General features: G+C 42.7%; 1 protein-coding gene across 2 annotated transcripts in view; it reads left to right on the forward strand.

Annotated features, from left to right (window-relative positions):
• PRR5 (proline rich 5) overlaps positions 1-24,440 on the forward strand; it is a 76,436-nt gene that overhangs the window by 46,128 nt on the left and 5,868 nt on the right. For both annotated transcript variants that reach the window (XM_041484452.1, XM_041484451.1), the window contains 2 exons: positions 5,023-5,114; positions 6,922-7,062. In XM_041484452.1, the coding sequence (XP_041340386.1) occupies positions 5,023-5,114; positions 6,922-7,062 (233 nt within the window). The remainder of the gene's footprint in view (positions 1-5,022; positions 5,115-6,921; positions 7,063-24,440) is intronic.

Here is a 24,440-nt window from a genome sequence, read left to right on the forward strand (position 1 = left end):
GGAGGCGCTGGCATGCTTTCCACTATCTTCCTGGGACTATGGATTAGCATGTCTCAATCTATTCCTGCAGTCTGTTGTTGGGTCCTGCCTTGGTGCTCTCATTACCCTTCATAAAGGGGAGGTGATTGCCTAGAGCAGCACTGAGGGAGTCAGGGAAGGATTGCCTCCAGCAAGGACACTTCCTTCTCTTTCAGTTACATCCTGCTCAGGAAAAGTGAAAATAGACTGAGACACGTAATAAACAAAAAACTAAGCACAAAGATCCCAGTTAGTTTAAGTATCTAAGTCCAAAAAAATGCTGTAGCTTGTTTTAAGAGTTATTCTGGATCATGCTGACATAAATGAGGTCAGGCACCGTCTCTCTTGTTTTAAAGGCAAGGCTTCATTCACCTGTCTACCTGGAGGTGCCACCTCTGGAAGTAAAATCAAGGATAAACTTTCACCCAGTGTGTTGCTTTATAGTCACCAATATTTTGTCTTCTGCTATTATGTGGTGTTTAGATGTATTGTTAAATATACTGTCCTGTACTAGATTTGGCATGCAGATTGTGCCAGGGGAAGCTTAGATTACATGTTATAAAATAATTTCTTCACCAAAGGAGTTGTTCAGGCATTGGAACGGCTGCCCAGCGCAGTGGTGGAGTCACTAACCCTGCAGGTATTTAAGTCATGTGGGTGTGGCAGTTGGGGACATGGCTTAGAGGTGGCCTTGATAGTGATGGCTTCTTGGGTGGATTTAATGATCTTGGAGGTCTTTTCCATCCTAAACAATTCTGTGATTCTGTATATCAGATGGTGAAATGGTTTCATAATAGCTTCAAGAATTATTGCTCATGTAAACATTCTAAAGGTCTTTGGGTAACGAAGGCAGTTTCAAAGAAATGCATCTTTCTTTTTCCATATCTGTAGTCATAATGTCACTTAGTCTAAATATACTGCTTAAGCAGGAGCTTGGAGATTGTTGTTTTCATTAGTCTCAGATAACTCCTGGGTGTGACCTTTCATTACTGACAGTACAGTTGATCAGATTAAGGTGGTGTTATGGAATCAAGCTTTTCTGATGAAAAGAGAGTAGACCTGAACATCGCAAAAAAGAGAACCAGTATCACATTAAAAACCCCAAAGCCCACAAAAAAGTACCGAAAGTCCTTAAGCTGAACACCAGATTCCACAGTCATATAAAATAACAGCTTGGAGAGCACAAGGGGAGCTGTAGGGATTGCAAAGTCTTCATAGCTGCTTTGTAAATCACAAAGGAAGTTGTTTTATGAGTAAATCAGCAAATGAGATACAGACTATGTCCAATCCTGTTTTCCCCCCTAGGATTACCAGCTTGAGAATCAAAAATTCAAATACTGTATCTGGTGTTTGAGATCGAAGCTTAGATGAAAACCTAAAATGTGAGACCACTAAAGGGCTTTCAAATATAGGACCATGTTTAGGAAATACCAAATTTCAGCAAGCTGCTGATTTTAAACTAATTTTGTTTTTTTGTGGTTACCCCATAAGATATGGTCAGAAATTCTGGTAAGGTGAGAATTAAACTGGTCATGTTTATTCCAGGTCTATGATCAGAAATGTTATCTCTCTAAAACTGGCAAGTCACAGGAAGGTAGCAGTAATTCAGGCATCTGATTCAGAGGCAGAGCTGTTTCTGACAGACAGCTTTCCTGGGGAGCTGCTGGTGGACTTGAGTTTCCAAGGCTGGCATTTGTGTTTATTGGCAGCAAATGCAGCCCTGCCCCAGAGTCCATCCTGTAGTCAGTGTCCCCGTGCCTCTAAAAACACCCAAGACAGAGCTGGAAGCGTGGAGCTCTTGGAGCTCCCGTTCTGAGCAGGGCTTCCTTCTTGGGTCTGCAGAAGCAGCAGTCCTGCCCTCAAATCTCAGGTTGTCCCCATCCTGTGGTTTGAGTTTCCATCTCCGCTTGGTGTTGAAGTTTTCATAAGAAAAAAAACCCCACACTTTGGAGGGGTTTTGTCCTGCAGAATGTTTTGGAAATCACAGAATGGTTTGGGTTGGAAGGGATCTTAAAGATCATCCTGATCCACACACCTGCCATGGGCAGGCACACTTTCCACTAGACCAGGTTGCTCCAAGGCCTGTCCAACCCTGCATTGGACACTTCCAAGGGTGGGGCAGCCACAGCTTCTCTGGCACAGGTCCTCACCACCCTCTAAGCGAAGAATTTACTCCTAATATCTAATTATTTATTCTTACCTTTCTTTCATGAGTTTCAATTAACTTTTAGAAGCTCTGTGAAAAGTACCAAATGCATTTTTATGCCATACAAAATTGACTATATTGTGTTTCATAAAAATGAGCATTTAGACCTGGAATCCAACAAATGCTTACACTAAGTGTAGAGATCTTTGCCTGACAATAAGAAAAGGATCTATCCTTGATAGCGCATGTTAGTCACGTTCCTTCATGTGAAAGATGCTCATCATCAACAAATCATAGGAATTCTTCCACCTCCCTCAATAAAAGGCCTTCCCACCTATATCATTGGACTCTGCAGCCTTTCTGAGTTGCTGTGCAGGAATTCATTACGTCTCAAAACAAGCTGCCCACAAGATGGAATAAATGCGTAATGGTAAAGGCATATTTATCTCAACAGAGTAAATTACTTAATACTATTCTAGCAGCAAGATTGGAAAAGGACCAGATTTATAAGGGCATTTAACCTCACCTTGTGGGAACTAGAACTAAATTTAACTCAGACTAAATTTAACTCTTTAAAACTCTGCCTTCAGGTTGTAGTGGTTGGACTTCTCCTTCATGATCTAGTTTATATCTTGGAAGCACTTTGATATTTCAGACACTAATATTGGATGTTAAAATGCAAGGTTATTTTCGTGATTTGACCCCAGCCAGCATCTCTGCCCTGTGGAGGTACTCACTCACTTTCCCCCATGGAATGCTGGGGAGAGTTGGAAGGGTAAAAGTGAAAAAAACTGGTGTGTTGAAATAATGACAAGTTAATAGATAAAGCAAAAATTATGCACACAAGCAAAGCAAAATAGCATTCATTCACACTTTTCATGGGCAGGCAGGTGTTCAGTCATCCCAAGAAAGTCGGGCTCCATGATGCACCATGGTGGCTTGAGAAGAAAAATGCAGTCACTCCAAATGTCCCACCTTCCTCCGTCTCCCCCAGCTCTGTATGCCGACCATGACACCATATGGTCTGGGATGTCCCTGTGGCTAGCTGGGAAAAGCTGTCCCAGCCACGTCCCCTCCCAATTCCTTGTGTCCCCCCAGGCCCTCACTGGTGGTGTGGGAGAGGAGCAGAAAAGGCCGTGGCTCAGCAATAACTAAAAACATCCTTTTGTTATCAGCACTGTTCCAGCCCCTACCAGCTACTGGGAAGAAACTTATCCCAGCCAAAACCAGCACATTTATTATTACTATTACTGCTATCATTGTTGTTATTGTTGTTGTTATTATTATTATTATTATTATTACTACTACTGTTAACAGCTGCTAGAAGTCTTTTTAGTTGGTTTCCTGCTGTATTTCATTAAAACTAATGAAAACCAGATTTTTAAAAAAATGTTTTAAAAATGGAAACAGAGAACACTTTTTTCAGTCTTGCACGTGAGTGTGCAGCACAGAGAGAACTCCTGCCTGGTGGTGCTGAAAATAAGAGCTTGGTGTGTTCCACAAACCAGCAGCTTGTGGAACACAGTATAGCAGGATGATCCACATCTGTCACTGAAAGCACTTAAAGTCATCAACATGGAAATAATTCAGGAGTTGCAGATTCATCAGAGTTGTCACTATTCATCATGTGCTTAAAAAGGCAGGGGGATCAAGTATCCCATAATAAAGATTGGCTAACTCTGAGTGCAGTTAGCTTTGTTGATTGCTTTCATGCATAATTTTGATATGTGTGTAATTCTGAGCAAAATACTCCCTAGATGAGGCTCCAAGTAATGCTGTAATACAAAAATTAAGAATAGCATCACATTCTGACACCAGCAGCAATATTGATTGATTGCTACTGAATTTGCTTCCTGATAAGTCATATTGTCTTGTCTGGATACATCACAGTCTCTGATGTCATGTCCTCCATAACACTTGCTGGTGGAGGTGCAGGGGCATTGCTCTCCTCTCACAGTTGGGTTGGGGTTGTAGGGATGATAAAGAGCTTGTCCAAGGTCACATGGGCCATTTTGGGAAACAGGGATCTGAAGCCAGAACCCACCTATTGAACCAGATTTCCTCTGGGATCTTCGCTCCTGCATTTGCCTCTGTGTTGTGTAAAATGTTCCGTGAGGAACTCAATATCCAGCGTGGTTGTACAGCCTGGCCAGAACTTCTCCAGATCCTGCTGGGCAGGATTCCAGGTGGCTGCAGCTTGGGAAGGAATGGACATGGAGGTGGCCTTGTTGTGAGGACTGTGGGGAACTCGCCCCATAGCAAATTCTAACTGCATGGCTTGAAAGTTAGAGTAAAAATTACAGCCCTAACATGATTGTTTTTTTCCATGGACTTGGGTGAGTTTTTCTGTGTAAGTGGAAAAGGGAACAGTGGAAAAGCTACAAGGGATCAGTTTGAGAGGGTGCTTTACAAAGCACCTCCACAGAGCGTGGTTTGCTCTACTGCCCTGCAGCTTGAAAGGCAGGAGGGAGCACAGATGGGTAAGTTCCTCTGCAGGAATGCTTCCACATTTAACCTGCTGTGTTCTCCCCCTGCTCTCCTCCACAGTCCCATCCAGCAAGTATTAGTGCAAGAGGAAGATGTAGCCTGGGCCATTACTCTTCATTCTTCACAGGGTTTTCCTGAGTAACCTCAGACTCTGAGTTTATTAACAATATTAGATGAGTCACCTGAAAAGACAGAAATACGGAAGGATCTGATACACCACTATGGAAAACTATTTCCATACTACTAATAGTAGCTGCTGCATGATTCATCTTGGCATATAGCAGATTCACATTGTTTCCTGCATGTTTTACTTTTTCCAGCTAGCTGATAACAACCAAAACTCTTCATTAGTTTGTTTTGTGTTTTTGCAGGGCAGAAGCTATTGGATACCTTAGCTGAAACCTGGGATTTTTTCTTCAGTGATGTCCTGCCCATGCTGCAGGCTATTTTCTATCCTGTGCAGGTGAAAAAATTACTCTGTTATCATAGAATCTTGAAAAACTGGAAAAAGCAACTTTACAGGTTCATCAGCAGCTTGATGCAATGCTTAAGTCTTTCTCCTTGGGCCAGCCTCCCAGTGCAGCTGTTCTGTTTAGTCATGTCATGCAAATAAGTTACTTATGCAAATGGTTTGAAGGGCTTAGATGGAAAAGATGAAGGGGAACTTTGAAAACAAATGTAGAGTGCAGGAAGGCTGGTTAGTGCATCTGACAATCACACTAAAAGTCAAAAAAGGTTATGAATGATAAACTGAAGTGTTGCACAGTGAAATACATTGAGTTCTGTTGCTTTAAATATATGCATTTCCTTCTCTGCAATGTGAATTTTGTCTTTGAAGTACCTCCACTTTTGAAAAGGAATTGTATTTCTGAGATCAAATTCTATGCTATGATAAATGGCCAGCAAAAGTCAATGGAGTTTGATGAGCACAGATTTTGACTCCAGTAATTTTAAATGCACAATAGGTACTTGATCATCTAATGTAGTGATAGCCAGGGAGTATTGTTTATCACGGAAGTCTTAAGGAAATCTGTACCACACAGGTGCAAGTGATCCTTGCAGTTGCTCAGAGATGCCTACAGATTTTATTGGGAACTGGGTGCCTGAGTATATCTGGAGAAACTTGAGAAACCTTCTCCCATTTTTTCAAGTGGACTTTATGCCTAAAATGATTACTCAGATTTTAACGATATTACTGTTTGCATCTTCAGACAGTTACAGGTATGAAGTCTGAATTTAGACTCTGTTGTGTATCTGAGGCCTTTGAAAATATTTTAGTAACACAAGTCTTACCCCCTATCAGATGGAAATAATTACTTGAATTTCCAAAGAAACCTTGAGGATTTAAGAATCCTAAGTCCCATGTAAATTCAAATAGATCTTGTTGCTCATCTTTTGAGGTTTCTTCCAAAAGCCCAGTTGGTGCTTATGTGCTCTTGTAAATTCTATTCATTAGCAACTGAAGCAGATTTGGGGCCTTCTTGTCTTCAATTTAAATAATTTAGGAAGTGAAAAGGAATGGGTTGGGTCAGGCTTATTTATTCCAGACTTAAGTCAACACCAGTTGAATACCAAACCTCCCATATGTACAGCCAAGTATAGCCAAGGAAAAGCCCCTAATGCCAGAAAGAGAAACAGTTTCACAGCTCTAAGTGAGGCGGGCACCATTATTCTCTGCAGACAGAGCTGGAGTTGTGTTCCTCAGCTGGGAGTCTTCCTCAGTGAGAAGGTATTGCTGAGCTGAAGACAGATGGCTTTGAAAATGCAGTATGAAACTTCAGCTCTGCTCCTGCTTTATAGTGAACTCTCTCAAACTGTACAGAGAGGAGTATCCACAGGTGGGCTGAGTCAGGATTCCTGCCAAATTTGGAGACAGTAAGCAGGGAGTACTCAAAATCTTACAAAATAATGGAAATTCAACCAATTTGCAGTCATGCATTTTTTTTAAACTTATGATACATTTAATTTGTGATGAACTGTTAAAATACAAAATATTCATATCTTGTCCAGCTCTCATCCCACCCCAACCCTTCATCCTCTCCACATGCAGTCAGACACAGTCGCCATCCGTAGAGTTCATTATTGCCAAATCAGATTTACTGTGCAGACTTGGGGGCTGCTCTCTGTCCTTTGTTATGTTTCCTTCGTGTTTCATTTGGGTTTACCATTCTTGTAATCCCTCGGCAGTGGAGGAAGGAATTTGAAAAGAGGATTTTGAAACTCATTTTCACACTGCTTATAATCTGTCTTGCGTTCTTTGTGTTTCCAAGGGAAAGGAGCCCTCGGTTCGGCAATTGGCTCTTCTGCATTTTAGGAATATAATTACCCTCAATATCAAATTGGAAGATGCATTATCCCGTTCCAGAGCCAGAGTTCCACCCTCTATTATTCAGATGCTGTTAATACTTCAGGTAAATTGATTACTTTTCTCAGCCTGTCTTTCTGTACTGCATTGCTGAAGTCTTCTTAAACAGTTTCTGATTTTGTTCATTCATTGGAAATATCTTACCCAGAATGCCAGAGCTTCTGTGCTGCTGTGGTCATAATATCTAAATCCTAATATTCTAGTATTCAAATACCCAAATGTCTAGTGTCTAAAAAATCTTATTAACCTTATTTTCTAAATTATCCAATAGTTTAATAATAATCATATACTCTATATTAATATGTTATCTGGTATAGAATATCTAATAATATAATATAATAATAAGTAATGTAACGTATAATAAAATAATATAATTGTAATAATTAAACTCTCAAATATCTTAAAGTAGGGACTGTAGAGATGCCGTAAGATCAAGAGAGCGTGAGAGTACAGACTTGTTTTGCAACTGGGCCTTGAAACATGAAGTTTTGCAAGGTGTATGGTGATGACATGATTTCCATTAGGTGCTGTGTGTTGCTGCATTAGCAGTTCAGAATATGAAGGTTCACATCTGGAATAGACATCAGAGTGAATATACAATAAATACAGCAATGGTTGAATCACGGTCATATTTGGTCACTGGAACCAAATTCTATCAAAATTGACAATATAAAAACATTAGGACCAGATACTGGTATTTGACTTCAATGTTAGATTTTTTTCTCTGTGTGTGTGTGTAGTAGTAGGAGAAACAAAATGAGAAAATCCAGACAAAAAACAATTTCAAGATATTTTTATTTGCTTAATTAAATAAAAGCATGAGGTATGATGTGGAGAAAAGAAATTAGGCAGCAGGGAAAGTGAGAACCAGGGGTGGAATTTTAAAGGGTGAGGGAATTGAGATTTTCATGGCTTCTGATTTTTTATAAATGTTTCTTTGCTCTTCATCACAGTATGAATTAGTTCTGTATCCGAAATTGTTTTGAAGAGCAAGATAATCTAATGAAGCAAATTTTGAAAATGGAGGAAAGGAGCAAGATTCTGTCTCCTGGGTCAAGAAATGGGATTTCACCTCTCAGTGAAATCAGTGATATGTCAGTGTCCATTTGTTGGGGTGTTTATGGTGTGTTTAGCCTGATTGTCTCAGGAAAAAAATCCTTATCATACAGGAATATCTGTTTGGTCTTGTCTCCCTTCTCACAGCCCCCACCTTCCAGAAGCTTCTTGAAACTGCTGGCTGATTGTGACACAGTGACAGCAGTATGGGAGTCTCATGGAAACTGGTGTCTGAAGAGAGGAGAGGAGCCTCAGGGAAAAGCTGGAGCATGGCCTTAAATGTGTAATGAGGCATCAAGGAATTCACAGGGATTGAGCCATGAGCCCAGCTGCGTTAGCAGACACCAGAGACTCCACACAAGACAGTACCATTGCAAAAACCTTCTTCACAGGGATGTTCTTAGGCCTCAGCCCTTCTGAGCTGTGAGGCAAACTGTTTGTTCTGAATCAGGCTTCAGCAGCATTGTTGCTGACAGGTCTGCAAGCTTTTTGTGATTACTTTAGGGAGTCTGTGTTGGCTGCAGGCAGGATCTGGCTTTTAATGGATTCAGTGGTGAGCTGGCAGCTGAGTACCGTCCTGATTTTTTCTTTGCAAATCTGCTTTCTTCAGCAACCCGAAGTGTTAACACCGTGGATGCCTGTTTAGGGCTAAGGGTCAAATCCATTCTTGTTGCAAAGCTGTTCATGGAAATCAATAACCAAGTGAGAGGGAATTTGCCCCTGGGTGTTTATTTCTGCATACTTTGTCTATGGTTGTGTGGTAGGGATGGTGAAAATCTTTTCTTGGCAATAGCTCTGCTAATCTTGTGGTTTAAAACCTAATGGGAATCCTGGGAAAAGGTCAGAAGAAAATCTGGGAATTAGCTAATTACATTCTTAGCAGTGTTAACACGTGAGTAGTTGGAATTCAGAGCAAAGACTTTTTTCTGAACTCAAATGTCATGTTAAATAAACAAAATCAAATTTTATACAGTAGTGACATAATGGAATTTTCTCAATTTAGATGAACTCCATTTGTTAATAAGGCTGGAAGAGAGCAATACAGCTATCCAGTGAGCACATGGTGGTCTTGTGGGCTTTGATTTTCTGGACTGAGAGATGGTGTCTTGATGGGGATGTTGTCTAATCATGATTTGTGACCACTGTGAATACTTCTTCCATAAAAAACTTGGTGACTGGAGCAGACTCCCATGGATAGATGATGATGCCAGTGATAGCATCTGGACCAAGTGTTGAACTTAGTGCTGAGATTTTCTGCTTCTGTCCTTGGCAGCCTCATGCAGCTGTGTGATGTAGTTAAGGAATAGCTCATGTTCTTTAAGACAGCAGTTGTAATGTCAGAGGTTGAAATGCACCACTCTGTTAGACTGTATTAAAGTGGCAGAGCTTTGGGAACTAATGCAGGGTGCATCTGGTATTGCGTTTTACCTTCTCAGGGTGTAGGGGAAAAGCTTTGTTACTTTGTCAGGAGAAGATACTTTCCTTATTGGACAGAAAGGAAAAATTTTTAAAGAGGAAATGGAACTGCTCCACTTAAAGGAGCAGAGGTCAGTTCTCAGGTTAATTATTAGACTTGGGTTCTTCAGTTCAATAGAGCTGCTTCTCACCCGTGCTGTAGCCTGGTGTGATTACAAACCAGCAATCTTTCAGGAAAGAGAGAGCTCTGGGAGGAATAGTATTCATGTTCTGGCAGTCAGTGATAGTTTTATCACGACTTGCAAGAAGGGCCTTATATCACTCAAACTGAGTTGCCAGCATAGCCTGGCTCAGTTACAAAGCACAAACTGAAATGTTAATCCTTTGTGGCTGCTCACAGGCAGCACAAGCTGAAGTGCCTCCAGGATGCTCCTGTTTAAGTTGCAGGGCATTCAAGAGCAGAGTTACGGATGAAGGAAGGAAAAGAACTAAAACTGCTTTTCAGCACTGAATGATGCACAGGAGCTCAGTCTGCTTTAAATGAGGATACTGGAGGGAGAGGGGTAAGTAGAGGAAGAGTTTAGAAAAGAACTTTCTGAAGCAAAACTACTACTATCCAACTTGCTTCCCAAAGTATGTTGTCAGAAATTACCCTGGCTGCTGAAACTGGAACATCTTGTCTCCAGGTATCTCTCCTGAGGTCTGACAAAGCTGAAAGAGAAGAATTAAAGAGTGTTCATCTGCATCTTTCAGTTACCGTTAGGATTATTTGAGTTCACAGAATCTCTTAGGGTGACCTGACATATTTGAAAAACCAACACAATATCTCTTGTGCTGGGGGAGGAGGCCTCTCATGCTGGGGGATGAGGCCTCACTAAATACAAGCTCTAAAGAAAAAAATTAAAACCTGTGGTTTCCTCTTTGGTTCTCTGTGCCTCGTTTGAAGTCCCTTGCCTGTTGTCTCTCTCTGTTGAGGAAGACAAAATAAGCTGCCCAGTGTGACCTTTTTGTTATTTCTGCAAAGTTCCTTCCATTTTAAAGGAGTGGAAAAGTACATTTTAAGATCTGAAAGTGAAATGCAGAGAGTGCTGTTTTTCCATCTCAGCAGCCACACATGAAACTAAGGACAGCATAGTGGTTAAAAACAAAATAGCCTTTGCTGTCAGAAAGCTGCAGCTATAGAGGTGCTGTAACACTGTGATGCCAGTTGTAGTCAGTCCTTTATGGCTGCAGGTTTTCACAAGTGGTGGTTGCTTTTGGGAGGTTTTCTTATTAACTCTCTTAGACCTGAAGCATAGGTTGGACAAAGTGGTTATGGGTGTGAGGTTTCCATATGCTTTAACTTATCCTTACATTTGTCTGAGTTCCTGGTTTAGAAGACACAAAAAGCAGAAACCAATAAATAAATGTATTGTAGAACTTATTTAAATATAAATCATCATATCAAAAGCCTATACTTTATCTGGGTTGTGCATAAATTGGGATGTTTTCTTCCTTCCTGGTGAAAGGGTGGTTTGTTTGTGTTGTTTGCATTAGCCCCATGCAGAGTCAGGTAAGAAATCTTGCAGCCAGGACACAAAGGGAAGAGCCCTCTGTTGCTTTGTGTTCACACATGCAAAACCGAGAATCTGGCCCTCAAGATTGGCACTGCAGAGTATTTTGTAGAGATACATTTATTTCTGTGCAATATTCTCTCTTTTTCTAGTTTATTTATTGTCTCTATCAGCAAGTGCAATTTGCAGTAGTTAAATTGACACAAGTTTGTTATCCTGGAATGAATTTGTATTGCTGGGATTTTTAACAAGGCATAGCATCTGATGAGGAGTACTTGTCATGTTTGATTCTGAGTAAGCTAAGATTTGTCAGCTGCTTTTGTCACTGGACACCACTTATCCCCAAGCCTCCTTCATTGCTAGACAAGGGTCTTCATGCACTGAGCACTGTATAAACACAATGAAAACATGGTCTCTGCACTGCAGATTGTGCAGCCTGATACATGAGAGAGTAAATGTATCTCGATGGACAAATGGAGAATGGAAGGAAACAGACAAAATATCATGAGTCATTTTATGACTGTTAAAATAATAATATATCACTGACCTCGGTGGTCAATCAGAAGTCCCCTAGAGGTTTCTTGTCCTCTTATTGTAGGTTGATTGTTGGGCTCCAAGAAAAAAATGCATCCCTCATTCCTCCTGTATCATTCGTGAGCCTTGTGTAGTTGAAGAGAACAAAACCTTGGAACAAGCAGTGGACTGTTTCTGTTGTGTCTCCTCTGAACACATGAGAACAGATATCTAGGCAGTATGAAGTTAATGCAGGTCTGCTAAAGCCCTTGTGTAGTAGAGGTGGAATTGGGCAGTAGTTCCCTAAAAAGCTCTAGAATATGGTTGTACATATAGCCATGTTGATAATGTTTAAAACAGAAGCAAGGAGAAGACTTGCTTCCTGGGACATGGCTATGTCATATTATGTGGGTTAAATTAAAGCACTAGCCAGCACTGAGGGGAAAAGAAATTTTGTTTCAGAAGTAGTCATATTGCCAAGAAGTAGGTCAGGGCATCTGTTGGTTTCCATTGCAAGTAGCTCTCTATGGTTGTTGTAAGAATTCTGAACACTGCTGAATTTTGCCAGAGTGCGGAATTGCAATGTCCTTGGTAGGTGATAGATGAGGCAAAGCCAGCCCTTCAGAGCTACTCCTGATGGCTAATCCTAATCCACACACTGTTTCTGTTTGGGGAGTGTGCTGCCTGTAAACTCAGATTTTGTGTGCCTGTATTTCTTTGCTTCCTCCACATGTTGGGTTGCTGAGAAAGGGTATTGGCTCTAGATCCAATCAGTTACTTTCCAAGTATTTTGAATTAGCAAAGACTTTTTAATTGAAATTAAACTGTTATGTAGGAATGTGTTGCTTTCAGCAAAGCTTTTGGGACAAGCTGGGAGGCCTGCCTCCAGACCAGGCTTCCAGGCTCCTGGACTCCTAAACTCATGTGTTCTGGGATTGATGGAAGCTCAGCCTCCTCAAGAGTAGCTGCAAAGTGTCAGGATAGACCGGTGATCTGCTGCTTTCTGGCTCACAGGGATGAGTACTGGTGATGAAAATGGTGTTGCTACCAGAAATAGCAAAACTTTTTAAAAATCCAGAAGGCACAGCTGACATGTCTGCTTAATCTATTGAAGTGTATTTCAGAAAAGAATAAAATTCTTTGAGTAGATTGAGTCACCTTGGAAGGGTAAAGCATGTTGGAGGATGCTTGGTAATGATTTAAAAGGGGAGTGTCACTGAAAGGCAATGTCAGAAATCCTCACAAGTGGGTAACAGCAGTCAAGTTAATGTTTGTGGCTCTTCAAAAGCTTTACTTGGATGTCTCTTCAAAACAGTCTGGATGCACTGAGAGAGGGCTATGCCTTCCTTTTTTCTCTTTGAGTAGGTGCCTGAAAATAACATGCATTTTCTTAAAATAAATGAGACAACACCCAAGGCTGGGTAAAAGTCCTGAATGCTCAGACTTATAAGTCATCAATTTCCCAGCAATGTTAGATGAGCCTAAAGTGTATAGATCAGCAACAACTTCAGGAGGGAGCCTAAAAATGAGAAGATTTATTCTTTTGGCCATTGAACATCGCATCTTAGTCTTTGGCAACACATAGGTGATCTCTGCATTCCTGTGCATGTCTGTATTTGCCTGTGAGTATAATGTGACAGTCCTAAAGCATTTGCGAATGCAGATAAACTAAGTCCAGCTCAAATGTGTTCCATAAACAGCTCTTCAGAGACACTCATCTTTGTGTGGATTCATTTGTTCAGTTCTTGGAAAGTCACAGGAGCTTATTAGACTGCTCTGGCCTATGCCCAGGGGAGTCACTTAGGTGGGAGTCGGACACCTCTAGTCCTAAACCTATAAAAGGAAGAAATGCATACCATTATTTTCCTTGGGTCTTATTTAATGAACTGGCTGCTCAGCTTCTGCAGAATTCTAAGCACTGTATTTAATGTTTCAAAGTAACTTACTTATTTTCAATAATTTAATGTCTTTTACTGGTCCTTATCTTCTGCTTTTTCTTTTGCAGTCCCATATAAAATGTTTAATGACAGTTTAAAGAAACATAAGACATTGGATATCTGTAGGTCAGGCAGAGACTAGCCTGCCTGTAGTGTTTGGTTCTTTCCGGAAAGAAAAATCCGTTTGCTGCCTATCCTTGTGCAGCCAAGCCATTTGAAAAACTCACCAGCTGAACACAAACCATGGCTGGGTGTTTTGTCTTCCTTATCTTTTATCTGTGCCTCATTGCTACCAGTGAAAGGAAGGAAGAGACAGAGCACCTTCTGACACTGACATTGACATAATTTGGCACTTGCTGGAGATTAAAGTGAATATGACAAGATCTTTCTTTCTGAGGCAGTAACAGGGTTCTGAAGTGCTGACTTTTGTCAATATGGCAATGGCAAGCTTCTCTGCCTCTCTCTCCTGTGACTGCTTTTGCTATGAGAAAAGCAAGAGGTACAGGCTTTACCAATATGCCAGTGCTTTAGGATAAAATGAGAAGAGGAAAAAATAATGTGAGGCAAGGCTATCGGGGGCTCATAACAATACAGCCGTGAATGATGCAGCTGCATCTGTCCCGCATGTGCAAAAAGGATACTAATGCCTAGGAATGAACATGTAATGCACAGGGCACAGCTTCCCGTGGTTGTAAACTGGTATAAAAATATTAACTTGACAGGGGTTTTTCTGACTTGTGGCATAAAAGAATGTGTGATGTACAAGTGCTGCTTTTCCCACTTCATTCTGCCATGAGGTAATACCTGTTTGCAAACACACATAATATAGTCTGAGAGGGTTACCAAAAGTGAGTCCATTGTGAATTCTCAGCCCCCCACACGGGACTCAAAGAGCCCTCTCAAGGGCAAACTACATTCTATGAGCTTGTTCCAGACTGCAAAGGTGTGACTTCTGTTTCTTCCCAGCCCAGGCACATTTTCTTGTTTTGCCTTTGGACTGCGGGAGAGGAGCCCCTATGGGGAAGGGTTTCAGCAGATCAGGTCAGCTTAGTCAACACAGGCTTCATCAAAGAAAAATTTAGTCCCTTCTTGAAGCAGTTTTGATTCTGTTTTGAATCTATTTCCTAAAGGGTAAAAAATGTCAGAGTTGTTTGCTTGGGATGAAAGTTGCATGCATCATCAGGAAAACCCAGAAGTACCCGAAGTTTTCTAGGCAAACAAAGCCTGGAAGCATGTACAAGTGGGCTAGAAGCAGGAGCGGGTACATTAAATTCTCAGTCTTTGTCCCTTGCTCCCAGTTACTTGGATGCAGGGCATTTAATTACCCAGATGTCTCTCAAAATTCATTGGTTGATCTTGTAATCCCTCACAGTGAGTTTATTCAGTAATTTATGGGACTTGAAGCTCTCAAGTAGAGTGCTCCAGATGCTGGACCCTGTTGGAACTAGTAGAACTTGTGCTAGCAGTGTGCCCTGGCTGCAAGGATGGCCAGTGGTATCCTGGGCTGCATTAGACAAAGCGTTGTCAGCAGGTCAGAGACGCGATCCTGCCCCTCTGCTCTGCAGAGCATACCTGGAGTGCTATGTGCAGCTCTGGGCTCCTCAGGACAGGAGAGACATGGACCTCCTGGAGAGAGTCCAACAAAGCACTGTGAAGGTGGTAAAGGGACAGGAGGAAAGACTGTGAGGAAAGACTGAGAGAGCTGGGGCTGTTCAGCGTGGAGAAGAGATGTCTCAGGGGCATCTTGTTACAAATACTTGAAGAGAGAATGTAAAGAAGATGGAACCAAACTCTTCTCAATAGTGCTCAGTGTCAGTGAGCACAAACTGAAGCAAATGGAGGAAACATTGTCTTTGAGGGTGTCTGAGCTGGAGGATTCAGAACTGCATGCACCCAGCTCCTAAATAGGGAAGCTGCAACCACACAAGAAAAGTACTTTGCTAAAGTACCAAAAAGATCCATCCTCTCCTCTGTTCAGAGGATTCAATAGCTAAGCTGGTTCTTTATTTCTGGAAATTAGTTATTCTATCATTTATTGACAATCTTCATCTTGATTGTTAAATAATTTCTCGCACAGATTGTTTATGATTAAGGCCTACTGCAAAGTCCCACACAGCAAGTTTTTACATCCCTGTTCACTAGAAGCACCAGCATGTCCTCCAAGAAAGCCTGCACTGAGCACGCCCTATTTCCTTTCTTTGCCTGTGCATTTCTCCTGCTATCACTGTTAGCAAGAAAATGTTGAATTTAGTTAACTTTTAGGTCTGAAACTGCATGGCTGATTCTATGCATTGCATTATCCTTGGTGTCAAGTTAGCAAAAGCTGAGAAGAATCCATTATCACATCTAATACTTCCATGAGTTTACTTATCAGTTTGCATTGTGTGCATGTGTAAATGGAGGCCAGATGGTGCTACATAAATGTAGTATAATACTGCTATATAAATTTGTATAATACTGCAGGATTTGCTCTGCAGGACTGACATCCTGGGAACAAGGTGGTCATTGGAGGTGAGACAGCCCTCCTTCTTGTGTGTGAGTTCCTACAGTGGGTATAAGAGTGAGATCTTTGAGTTTTTCCTTAGAGTGCTGTGCACGGCCACTGAAGATGTAGGGCATGTGAACAGGAGACTTCCAGGTCAATGCTGTGTGGTGCAGAAAGAGCAGCAGCTCCTGAACTGCTGTGTGCTAGAGGAAGGCTTCAGCTCTTGAGCTACACTTGCTGCTCCAAGAACCACTGTGGTCTCATCCAGAGCATGTGCTGGATGGGTTTAGACAATGAAACAGTGCTGCAGAGCAAACAAAAGCTGTGCATAGCTGGCGACAGCTCCTGAGGCCTCTTCTCAAATAAGTAAACCATAACGTATCTTTGCTGCCATAGGTTTATCTGTGAGTAGTCTCTGATTTTGTCCGGAAGATTGGTGCAAATTGGATGACTGGCCGTAAAGTATGTGCATCTGTCTCTTCTAAGGAAGATGGAGCGCTGCAGATCTCCATCCAGAATGTGACCCACAGTGTAACTGGGAGCATATGCTGTGCCATTGGTGATGCATGTGGCAAGGACTAGCGACCCATTTGTCTCCAGCTTGTTCCCATGGTGATTTCTCTTGCCTGCCCTGAGGCAGGGTTGGTCTATGTTACTCAAGGTCCAGACGATTGCGATGCAGTGAAAGTGGAAGTTGTCCTGACTTCTGTAAGGCACTGGTTTCCAAGTGCCTCACAAGCAAGGCTGCTGCTCTCTCTTTGGCTATGCCCAGCAGCACATCTTGCTGTTTGTGTGGTCACCAGGGTGTGCAGACTGTGCTGCACCAAAAGTCTGCACCACCAGTGTTAGCTGAATCACGTATTTTCACAATGGATATTATTCTGCGTCTGCCTTGTGACTAAATTTCAGTTTTCTCTGGGAGTGTTTGGGCAATGATTGTTATCCAGTATGTGTCAGATTATCACCATTGCCTGAGTGTTTCTTTCTGTCATATTGAGTTTTCCTTTTCTCCAAGGAATCTGCTGCTTTTAAGCAGAAAATAGTTACACTTCTTAGCTGTTTGCCTGTGTGGTTAAGACAGGGCAATACATGAGGCCAGGATCTCACTTTGCTTTCAGAACTGACCCTGTAAATGTTTCTGGCAGTGTTTCCTTTCACATAGCACCAGGTCAGGACTGTTGCAGCATTTTGTTGGCAGACAAGGGCGAGTCCAGCCACCAAGGGTGCCCCTGCTGCCCCCATACAGGGGATGCTCCAGCAGACTGAGGTCCAGAGTGTTTTATCTGGCCATGAGCTGAGCCATACGCAGCCACTTCTTGTCTGAGGGCAGAGGACTTTGCTCTTCTGTTCCATTAAGTTACCAAGAGTGATCATTGCTGAAATTACTTTGTTAAATAATCCAGAAGTTTGCCTTTTCCACTTTTCTTTCCTGAGTTCAGAAGTTGGTAACCTAAGCACCAAGCCACGCTTTGCGTCCCTTAGTGCTGTGCCTGTTACTGGCAGGGCCTGGGGCTTGGGTCCAGAAGGTCTGGTTTGTTTGTTCCCCTGGGTCTGGAGGAATACAGATTTTATTTATGTTTTATTTTATTCTTTTTTATTTTTTTTCATTTAAAAGCTATCCAGCAGTTTGTCAGTTGAAGCAGAAGACAATCCTTTGCACCAATACTTAATCATGTACACAGGCTGATCAGCTGAAGTGTTAAAGCTCAAGGTGAGTGCTCCAGCCTTTAATCAATGACCAGTCATTGATTTAGCACAACCACAAGTTTCAGGTGGGCATGAAGTAGTTCCTCCACTGCATCCAGTTTTTAGGGAACCTTTAGACACTAGAGATACTTTTCAATGTATAATTTATTAGGTAAATGGTCTCTTAATAGCCTGTGCTAAAGAGGGATGTGAAAAGCAGCTGAGCCATTTCTAGGTGTTACAAGTGGTGGGTACTATTAGTCAGAACTGAAAAACACAGAACCTGTGACCTTTTATAAGTACTGAGCGAAACACTGAGTTACTGCTGGTCAGTTAAAAGCAGTTTGGGTGTTTAATAGTTGCTTATGATGATATTAATGCACAGATGAGTGAGGAGTTACTTGCAGCAATGTGTGTGCAGCTGTTGAGCCAGAACTGAAGCAGCCTCTGGTAAAGGTGAATGCGGAGAGGCTTGTGTGGCTGAGGAGCTCAGCAAATGATAGGGGGCTTGCCCATGGACTGAAAGAGGAGCTCAGGATGGGTGTGGGGTATTGTGAAGCAGCAGATATCAAAGGCATGCAGCAAAGGTTTAAAATGGAAGGAATCAGGCATGAGAGAGTGATGGCCAGAAGGAGATCCAGCTAGGGCCCTGAAGTGGAATTATGTAAGTGGAATTATGAACAGCAGCTGGGTAGCAAGAACAGCCAGCAGCCAGGCTTGTTACTGGTCTCTTGCCATATATGAGACATCCCTTTAGGGTATGCATGATGGCCAGAGGATGTGATAGCTTTAGCTGTAGCTCTTTTGTCTCCAGCTGTTGTGAATTCTGTGCTTAGTTCTCTGGTCTGGTGCATTGCAGGATTTTTAGGGTAAATCATTTTTCCATCAGTGTAATTCACCAATTTTCAAGATTTCAAGGCAGTTGGATGGGGTGGTGAATATATCATTCTTGTGCTGGTGGCTATCAGAAATACTTAAGAAGAAAATTTCATCTTTGTTTTACATAGTGCTGTGCTAGCAAGTACTTGTGAACAGCTGTAATTCCCAGAGCACTGGGGCAGAAGCTGCTCCATAATCCAGGAGCAGGCTCCTCTGTAGTGGGTTGGATGCCACCAAAGCCTCTCATCACTTGCCTCCACAGCTGGGACAGGGGAGAGAAAATACAAAATAGGGTTGAGGTAAGGACCAGGAGAGATCACTCATCAAATACTGTCACAGGCAAGAGAGCCTAATTAGAGATACTAATTGAATTTATGGCTAACAAAACCAGAGCAGAATAATGAGAAATTACATAAAACCTTAAAAACATCTTCTTAGCACACCCCTCCTTCCCAGCTGTGTGGGGAGACAGGGAATGGGAGTTATGATCAGTTCATCACTCGCTGTTTCTCCCACTACTTAGGGAAAGGACTCGCTCCCCTGCTGCACCATGGGGTCCCTCCCACGGGAGACAGTTCTCCATGAACTTCTCCAGTGTAAGTTCATCTCACAGGCAACAGATCCCTGCAAACTGCTGTGGTGTGAGCCCATCCCATGGGCAACGCTCCCCATCAAACTGCTGCAGCATGGCTCACCTTACCATGGGTACGGTCTTTCAGGGACAGGCTGATCCAGCGCGGGCCCCTCTTTCCACAGGCCTCCCATGGGGTCACAGCCTTCTCTCAGGCATCCCCCTGCTCTGGCATGGGTCTCCTCCACAGGCTGCAGACAGAGGGGCCTCACCACGGTCACAGGGGAATCCCAGCTCCTCTGCCTGGAACAGCTTCTCCCCCTCCTTCTTCACTGACCTTGGTGTCTGCAGAGTTGTTTCTCTCACATATTCTCACTCCGCTCTTCTCTGCTGCAATTACAACTGTGCAAAAATTTCTTTTTTCCTTTTTTTCTGAAAAAAATTAATGTAATAGGAAACAAAAGTACAGACTTGTGATTGTGCTTATTTTGTTGCCGTGATAAACGAAAGCAAGGACATTTGATGATTTCTAAAAATTTATTTATGTAAAGAAAAATTGTGGCAAATGTTATCAAAATAGTTCATGTTTCTGGCAGCTTTACAAGTCAGGTAGCCTGTGCCTAGATACAATGTTAATAATGGCTTAGCAGTATTTTTTGTTATCATTTATGTACATTAAAAAACTTCTTCAAAGCATTCCATATTTGGAATGCTTTGAAGAACAGCATATAAAAGGTTAAAGTAATGAACACTGAACATGTTTTAAGGTTACCTTTGAGAGGGACCCCTTACATCTTTAAATGCCTGCCTGAGGTTGCCTCTGCTTTAGGACTTTAAAGCTTAAAGAAATCCTGTATACAAAAGAAATTCTTCCCTGTTGCGATGGAGGCCCTAGCACAGGTTGCCCAAAGAAGCTGTGGCTGCCCCACCTGTGGAATTGTCCAAGGCCAGGTTGGATGGGGTTTGGAACAGCCTGGTCTAGTGGAAGGTGTCCCTGCAGGGGATGGGATGAGATAAGCTTTGAGGTCCCTTCCAACCCGAAACATTCTCTGATTCTATGGTTGTACATATTGAAAAAGGAGGCTGTGGCCTTATGTGCCTAGGTACAAATCCCCCACCTATTCTTCTGAACATACCTGTTTACTCATTCATTCTTTCCTTTGTGCTTTCACAAGAAGCCCTTGTGCCCTTCAAAAGCTCAGTAGGAGTTCGTGGTTAGTTTACAGAATTAACAGGGATGGAAACCTGAGCAGTTTGGTGCATCCCTACTTACTGGAATGATTGTGGATATGACTTACGGGGTTTTGTTCCTAAATAAAAAGGTTTTATTCCACTGCCGCACTCAAGTGTAGCAGTGGAGCCCATGCATGTAGCTGGTCCAGCAGATGGGACAGTGTCTTCATAAAGTAAATACATAAATAACCCGTAGTCTTTAAGGATGTGGCCCTTCTGGGAGTGCTTGCATGTTTACATATCAAAACCAGTCATGCATTAATTTTAATGCATTTGAACTACTTTTAATGCATTTGAACTACTACAGAAAAACATTTGGTTTCAAAACCATTTAATTAAGGATAATGAAGTTTTGGACTTGGGTACTGTATCTCATGCAGTAATACATGTCTCTGTTCTTGATAGATGTCTTCCATTTCCAACAGTAGTTACTTATTCAAGACTCAAATCCCCAGTATCCCCATGCCTTCATAGTAGGGCAGACTCTTGTCATAATATTACATTATAATCCTTTCCAAATAGAGACATAATGAGGTGACCCATGTTGCGTTTTGAAACAGTGTGATCAGCATGAGGATTTGATCCAGCAGTTCCACTCTTCCAAAAGTGCTAAGGTGCTTACAGATATTTGATATTGAGCTATTTTGGCCCTCAATTGCAAAATAAATAGGTCAAGTCAATTTCATTCCTTTGAAAGGAATTTGATAGATACATCTCACAGTCACAGAGAAGCATGAAACTCTTCTGCTAAAATGAGATTGGGTCCGTGAAAGGCAACAGTTATCCTTTAAATAAGGTTTTTGCAGGTCTGCAGAGCAAATATTGCATTAAAGATACAGGTAGACTCTCTGTTTTACTGATAATGCTCCAAGTTTTATTTTTACTCCAAATTGTGATAGAGCTTATTGTAAGCTAAGCAGCCAGCCTTATGACTTTTGCTTTATTGCTTCATAGTGAAATACTGAAATAGTAAGGCATTGAGCAGAAGAATTGTACAAGGAGAAGCAGAAGATGCCAAAATAACAGCAAAATACTTTATTATCACTATCATTTTATTGGTGACTTTTAAGTCCTGTCATCATTTCTTCAGAAACTGTTGTGACACAAATAACCATCCAAGTTGGCTTAACTCTAAGGCTCATTTTGTTTGCCTTTATAAGCACCAATCACTTACAAATTTGGGGAAGGATCTAAAAAGAACTTCTTATAGATGCTGATGTAGGTGGGTGTACAGATGTCTATACATACTTAACTATCTATTTATCTGTCTTTACATACAGATATATGAAACATTTATAATAATTATACTTTCCTCCATGCCTAAGCTTCTACTAGAAGTGCTTTTCTACTGAATTTGGTGTTACACAAACAGGTCATTGGACATGCGGCACAGGGGATGGGTTAGAAACCACTGGTGGGGAGACAGGAGTTTAAATGCACTCTTGGGCCTGGCATCTAAATCAAAACAAGCTTCTTCCAGGCTCCTAAAGCTTGCTCTGAGCCTACAGACACTTCTCTAGGCTACGTAGGCTGGGGTGATTCATAAATAAGTGAGAATGTCATTACATCATATGGAAAGTTTAGATTGGGAAAGCTGAAATTGTCCTTGCTAAACTTTGGGATGTACTTGTATTTGGTAACTTAGAGGCCCAGAGGATGCTTGTCATTGAGTATCACACCAGAAAGGAATGCAGGAAAACCACTGGTTTGCAGGGTTAGGACGGGATCTGCACCCTGTTATGCTCTTGTTCTGACAGAAGCTCCACAGCAAGTAAAAGGTTTAAGGGGGTTGCTCCATCAGACCCCTGCAGAAAAGCTTTGAACAATGGTCAGTGCAGGAAGGATGTCACAGGTAATAGGGCATGTTTGTGCCAAGGCACAGTGCAGAAGGCAGCACTGGCTGCAGCAAACTGTCGCCCTGATTTTTTAAGAATTTCTAAGCCTTCTGATGTTTGCATTCTTGTATCAAGCTTTCTAACACACTTTCTGTAAACAACTTATTGTTTTGCATTATTTTATGGAGGAGGAGAAACTTGATAGACTGTTGGTTTGTCCAGTGTCCCTGGAGAGGTGGCACTTTCACCCTCCAATCCACTGTCACCTTTGGAAATCTATAAATGTTGGAGTCAGAAAATAAACCTCCCTTTCTCCTGCCTTGAGAGCAACAGTGTGTCTGCATCGTGTTGACTCGTGTCCTATAGCAACAGCAAACACCACATATTTTACGAGTTTTCAATCTGTTTTTAGAAGTATCCATTGGAATACAGAACTGAGGATTAAACTAATAGCAGGCTGTGTCAATACTGAGTGGTTTTACATTGTAATGGTAGAATTCAGAGGCCTTTTCACTTCAAAGGTGGCAACTGAAAGATGCTGAAATGAAAAAGAGGTGGAGATTAACAGTGCTTTGAGAGAACAGAAATGAAGGTTGAGGGCAAGACTGAAGAAGCAGCTGATGCAGATGGTGAGGGAGTTGGGTTTTTCAGAGAAGAGAGTGTTATTCAGGAACAGAGAGCCAGTGGGCTCTGCAGGACAGCAGCGGTGGGGATGAGTCTGTGCCCTGCACAGCCCCCTGGCCGCGTGATGGAGAGGTGTCCCAGCGGCTGTAGCTTGGGGGTCGACTCTCCATCCTCTCAGCTTACCACAGGAGCCTATCCCAGCCCAGCAGAACTGCTGGAAGTCTCTTTGTATCCCTGCAAGAGCAGCTGTCCATGCAGAATATAGCTCTGGCTTTTGATGAGTTCATCAGAACATATAATTCAAAACCAGAAGAACTCTTCAGACCTGAAGGCTGGTAGGAAATCAGACAGTGTTAAGGTGCCACTAGGCAAAGACACTTCTGTTACTCATACAGTTCTGCTGGTGGTAAGAGTAAGTTTTTGAGCAGTGTGGCACTAGTGAGTTACTGGGGTTTGTGAGGAGCCAATTTAGTTTTGCTTTGTCTCAACACTGATTGTCAGAGGCATGTGGGGCGGACAACTGTTTCCTGCCATGTGCAGGAGACACCTAGAAGAAGATGGGAGAAAGCCTTGTCTCTGGGGGGACTTTGCCTGGCAACCATTTCAGAGCTCACATGGGACAGCAGGAGACACTGCACTCCCCAGAGCAGCTTCTGCGATCAGGTGGCCAAAGGTTGCCACCCATGGACCGAAGTGGAAGGCTGGACTGGGCCAGTGGCCTCCTGCCAGCAGGCAGACTTGGGGAGCGGCCTCACAAGCTCTGCGGGCCTTTCCAGATTTGTTTTCTTGGGGCTTTTTGAGTCTGGGGGCCTTTTGAGTCTTGTGGTTTTGCTTTGGCTCCTGCTGAGCTCTGCTGCTTTGTCCTGGCCCTAGCCTGCTTTTTGTCCTTTTTTCCCTGGCTCCAGGCTGCCTTTTGGCTCTCCTGCCCCTGCTGGCACTTGCTGGCCCTCGTGTCTGTCCTGCCTCCCTGTGTCCTTGACCACTGTCCTGCCACTTCGTCCCTACGTCCCTGCCTGAGCCACCTGTGTCCAGCCCTGCCTGCCCCGATCCGGCCACTGCCGCGGTCCCCCCCGTGACCGTGTCCCGGGTTCTGCGGCTCCTGTCCCAGCGCTCACTCCCTCACAGTGTGTCCGGCCGCCCGTGGCTGGGGAGCCGTACCCGTGGGGCCGTGCCTGTGGGGCCGTGCCTGTGGGGCCTCTCCGGGAGCTGTGCAGGCTCCCCAGCAGGCAGAGCTCATACCCCGCTGCCTGGACCTCGACAGCCACTCCCCATCCTGCTGGTGGTAATGCCGCTTTCCCTCTCTGTCTCCCCTCTCCCTCTCAGTCTCTCTCTTCTCGGTAACCTTTTCCATTTTTCTTCCTCCTTCTCTGTCTTTTCTAGCCCTCTTTAGTAGGGCAACTTCTTTTTTTGTTGTTCTTGGTTTTGTTACCGAGAAACAGTTCTCAGATGCAAGGTTGTCTCGGTTCACTTAATTTCTTTCTAGACCATCCATTTTTAAAAGAACTCCTCACAGTTCCCCACCATGCAATGCAACAGGGTTCTTTACCCACAGGTGATATTTAGCTACTTGTCTTTCACAAGTACAAAAAATACTAAAATGGTAGAAAAGTAAATAAAGCCCTACAGCAAAGCCTGG

Source organism: Pyrgilauda ruficollis, unplaced genomic scaffold (assembly GCF_017590135.1).
Source record: "Pyrgilauda ruficollis isolate IOZ18807 unplaced genomic scaffold, ASM1759013v1 scaffold66, whole genome shotgun sequence".
Lineage (NCBI taxonomy): Eukaryota > Metazoa > Chordata > Aves > Passeriformes > Passeridae > Pyrgilauda > Pyrgilauda ruficollis.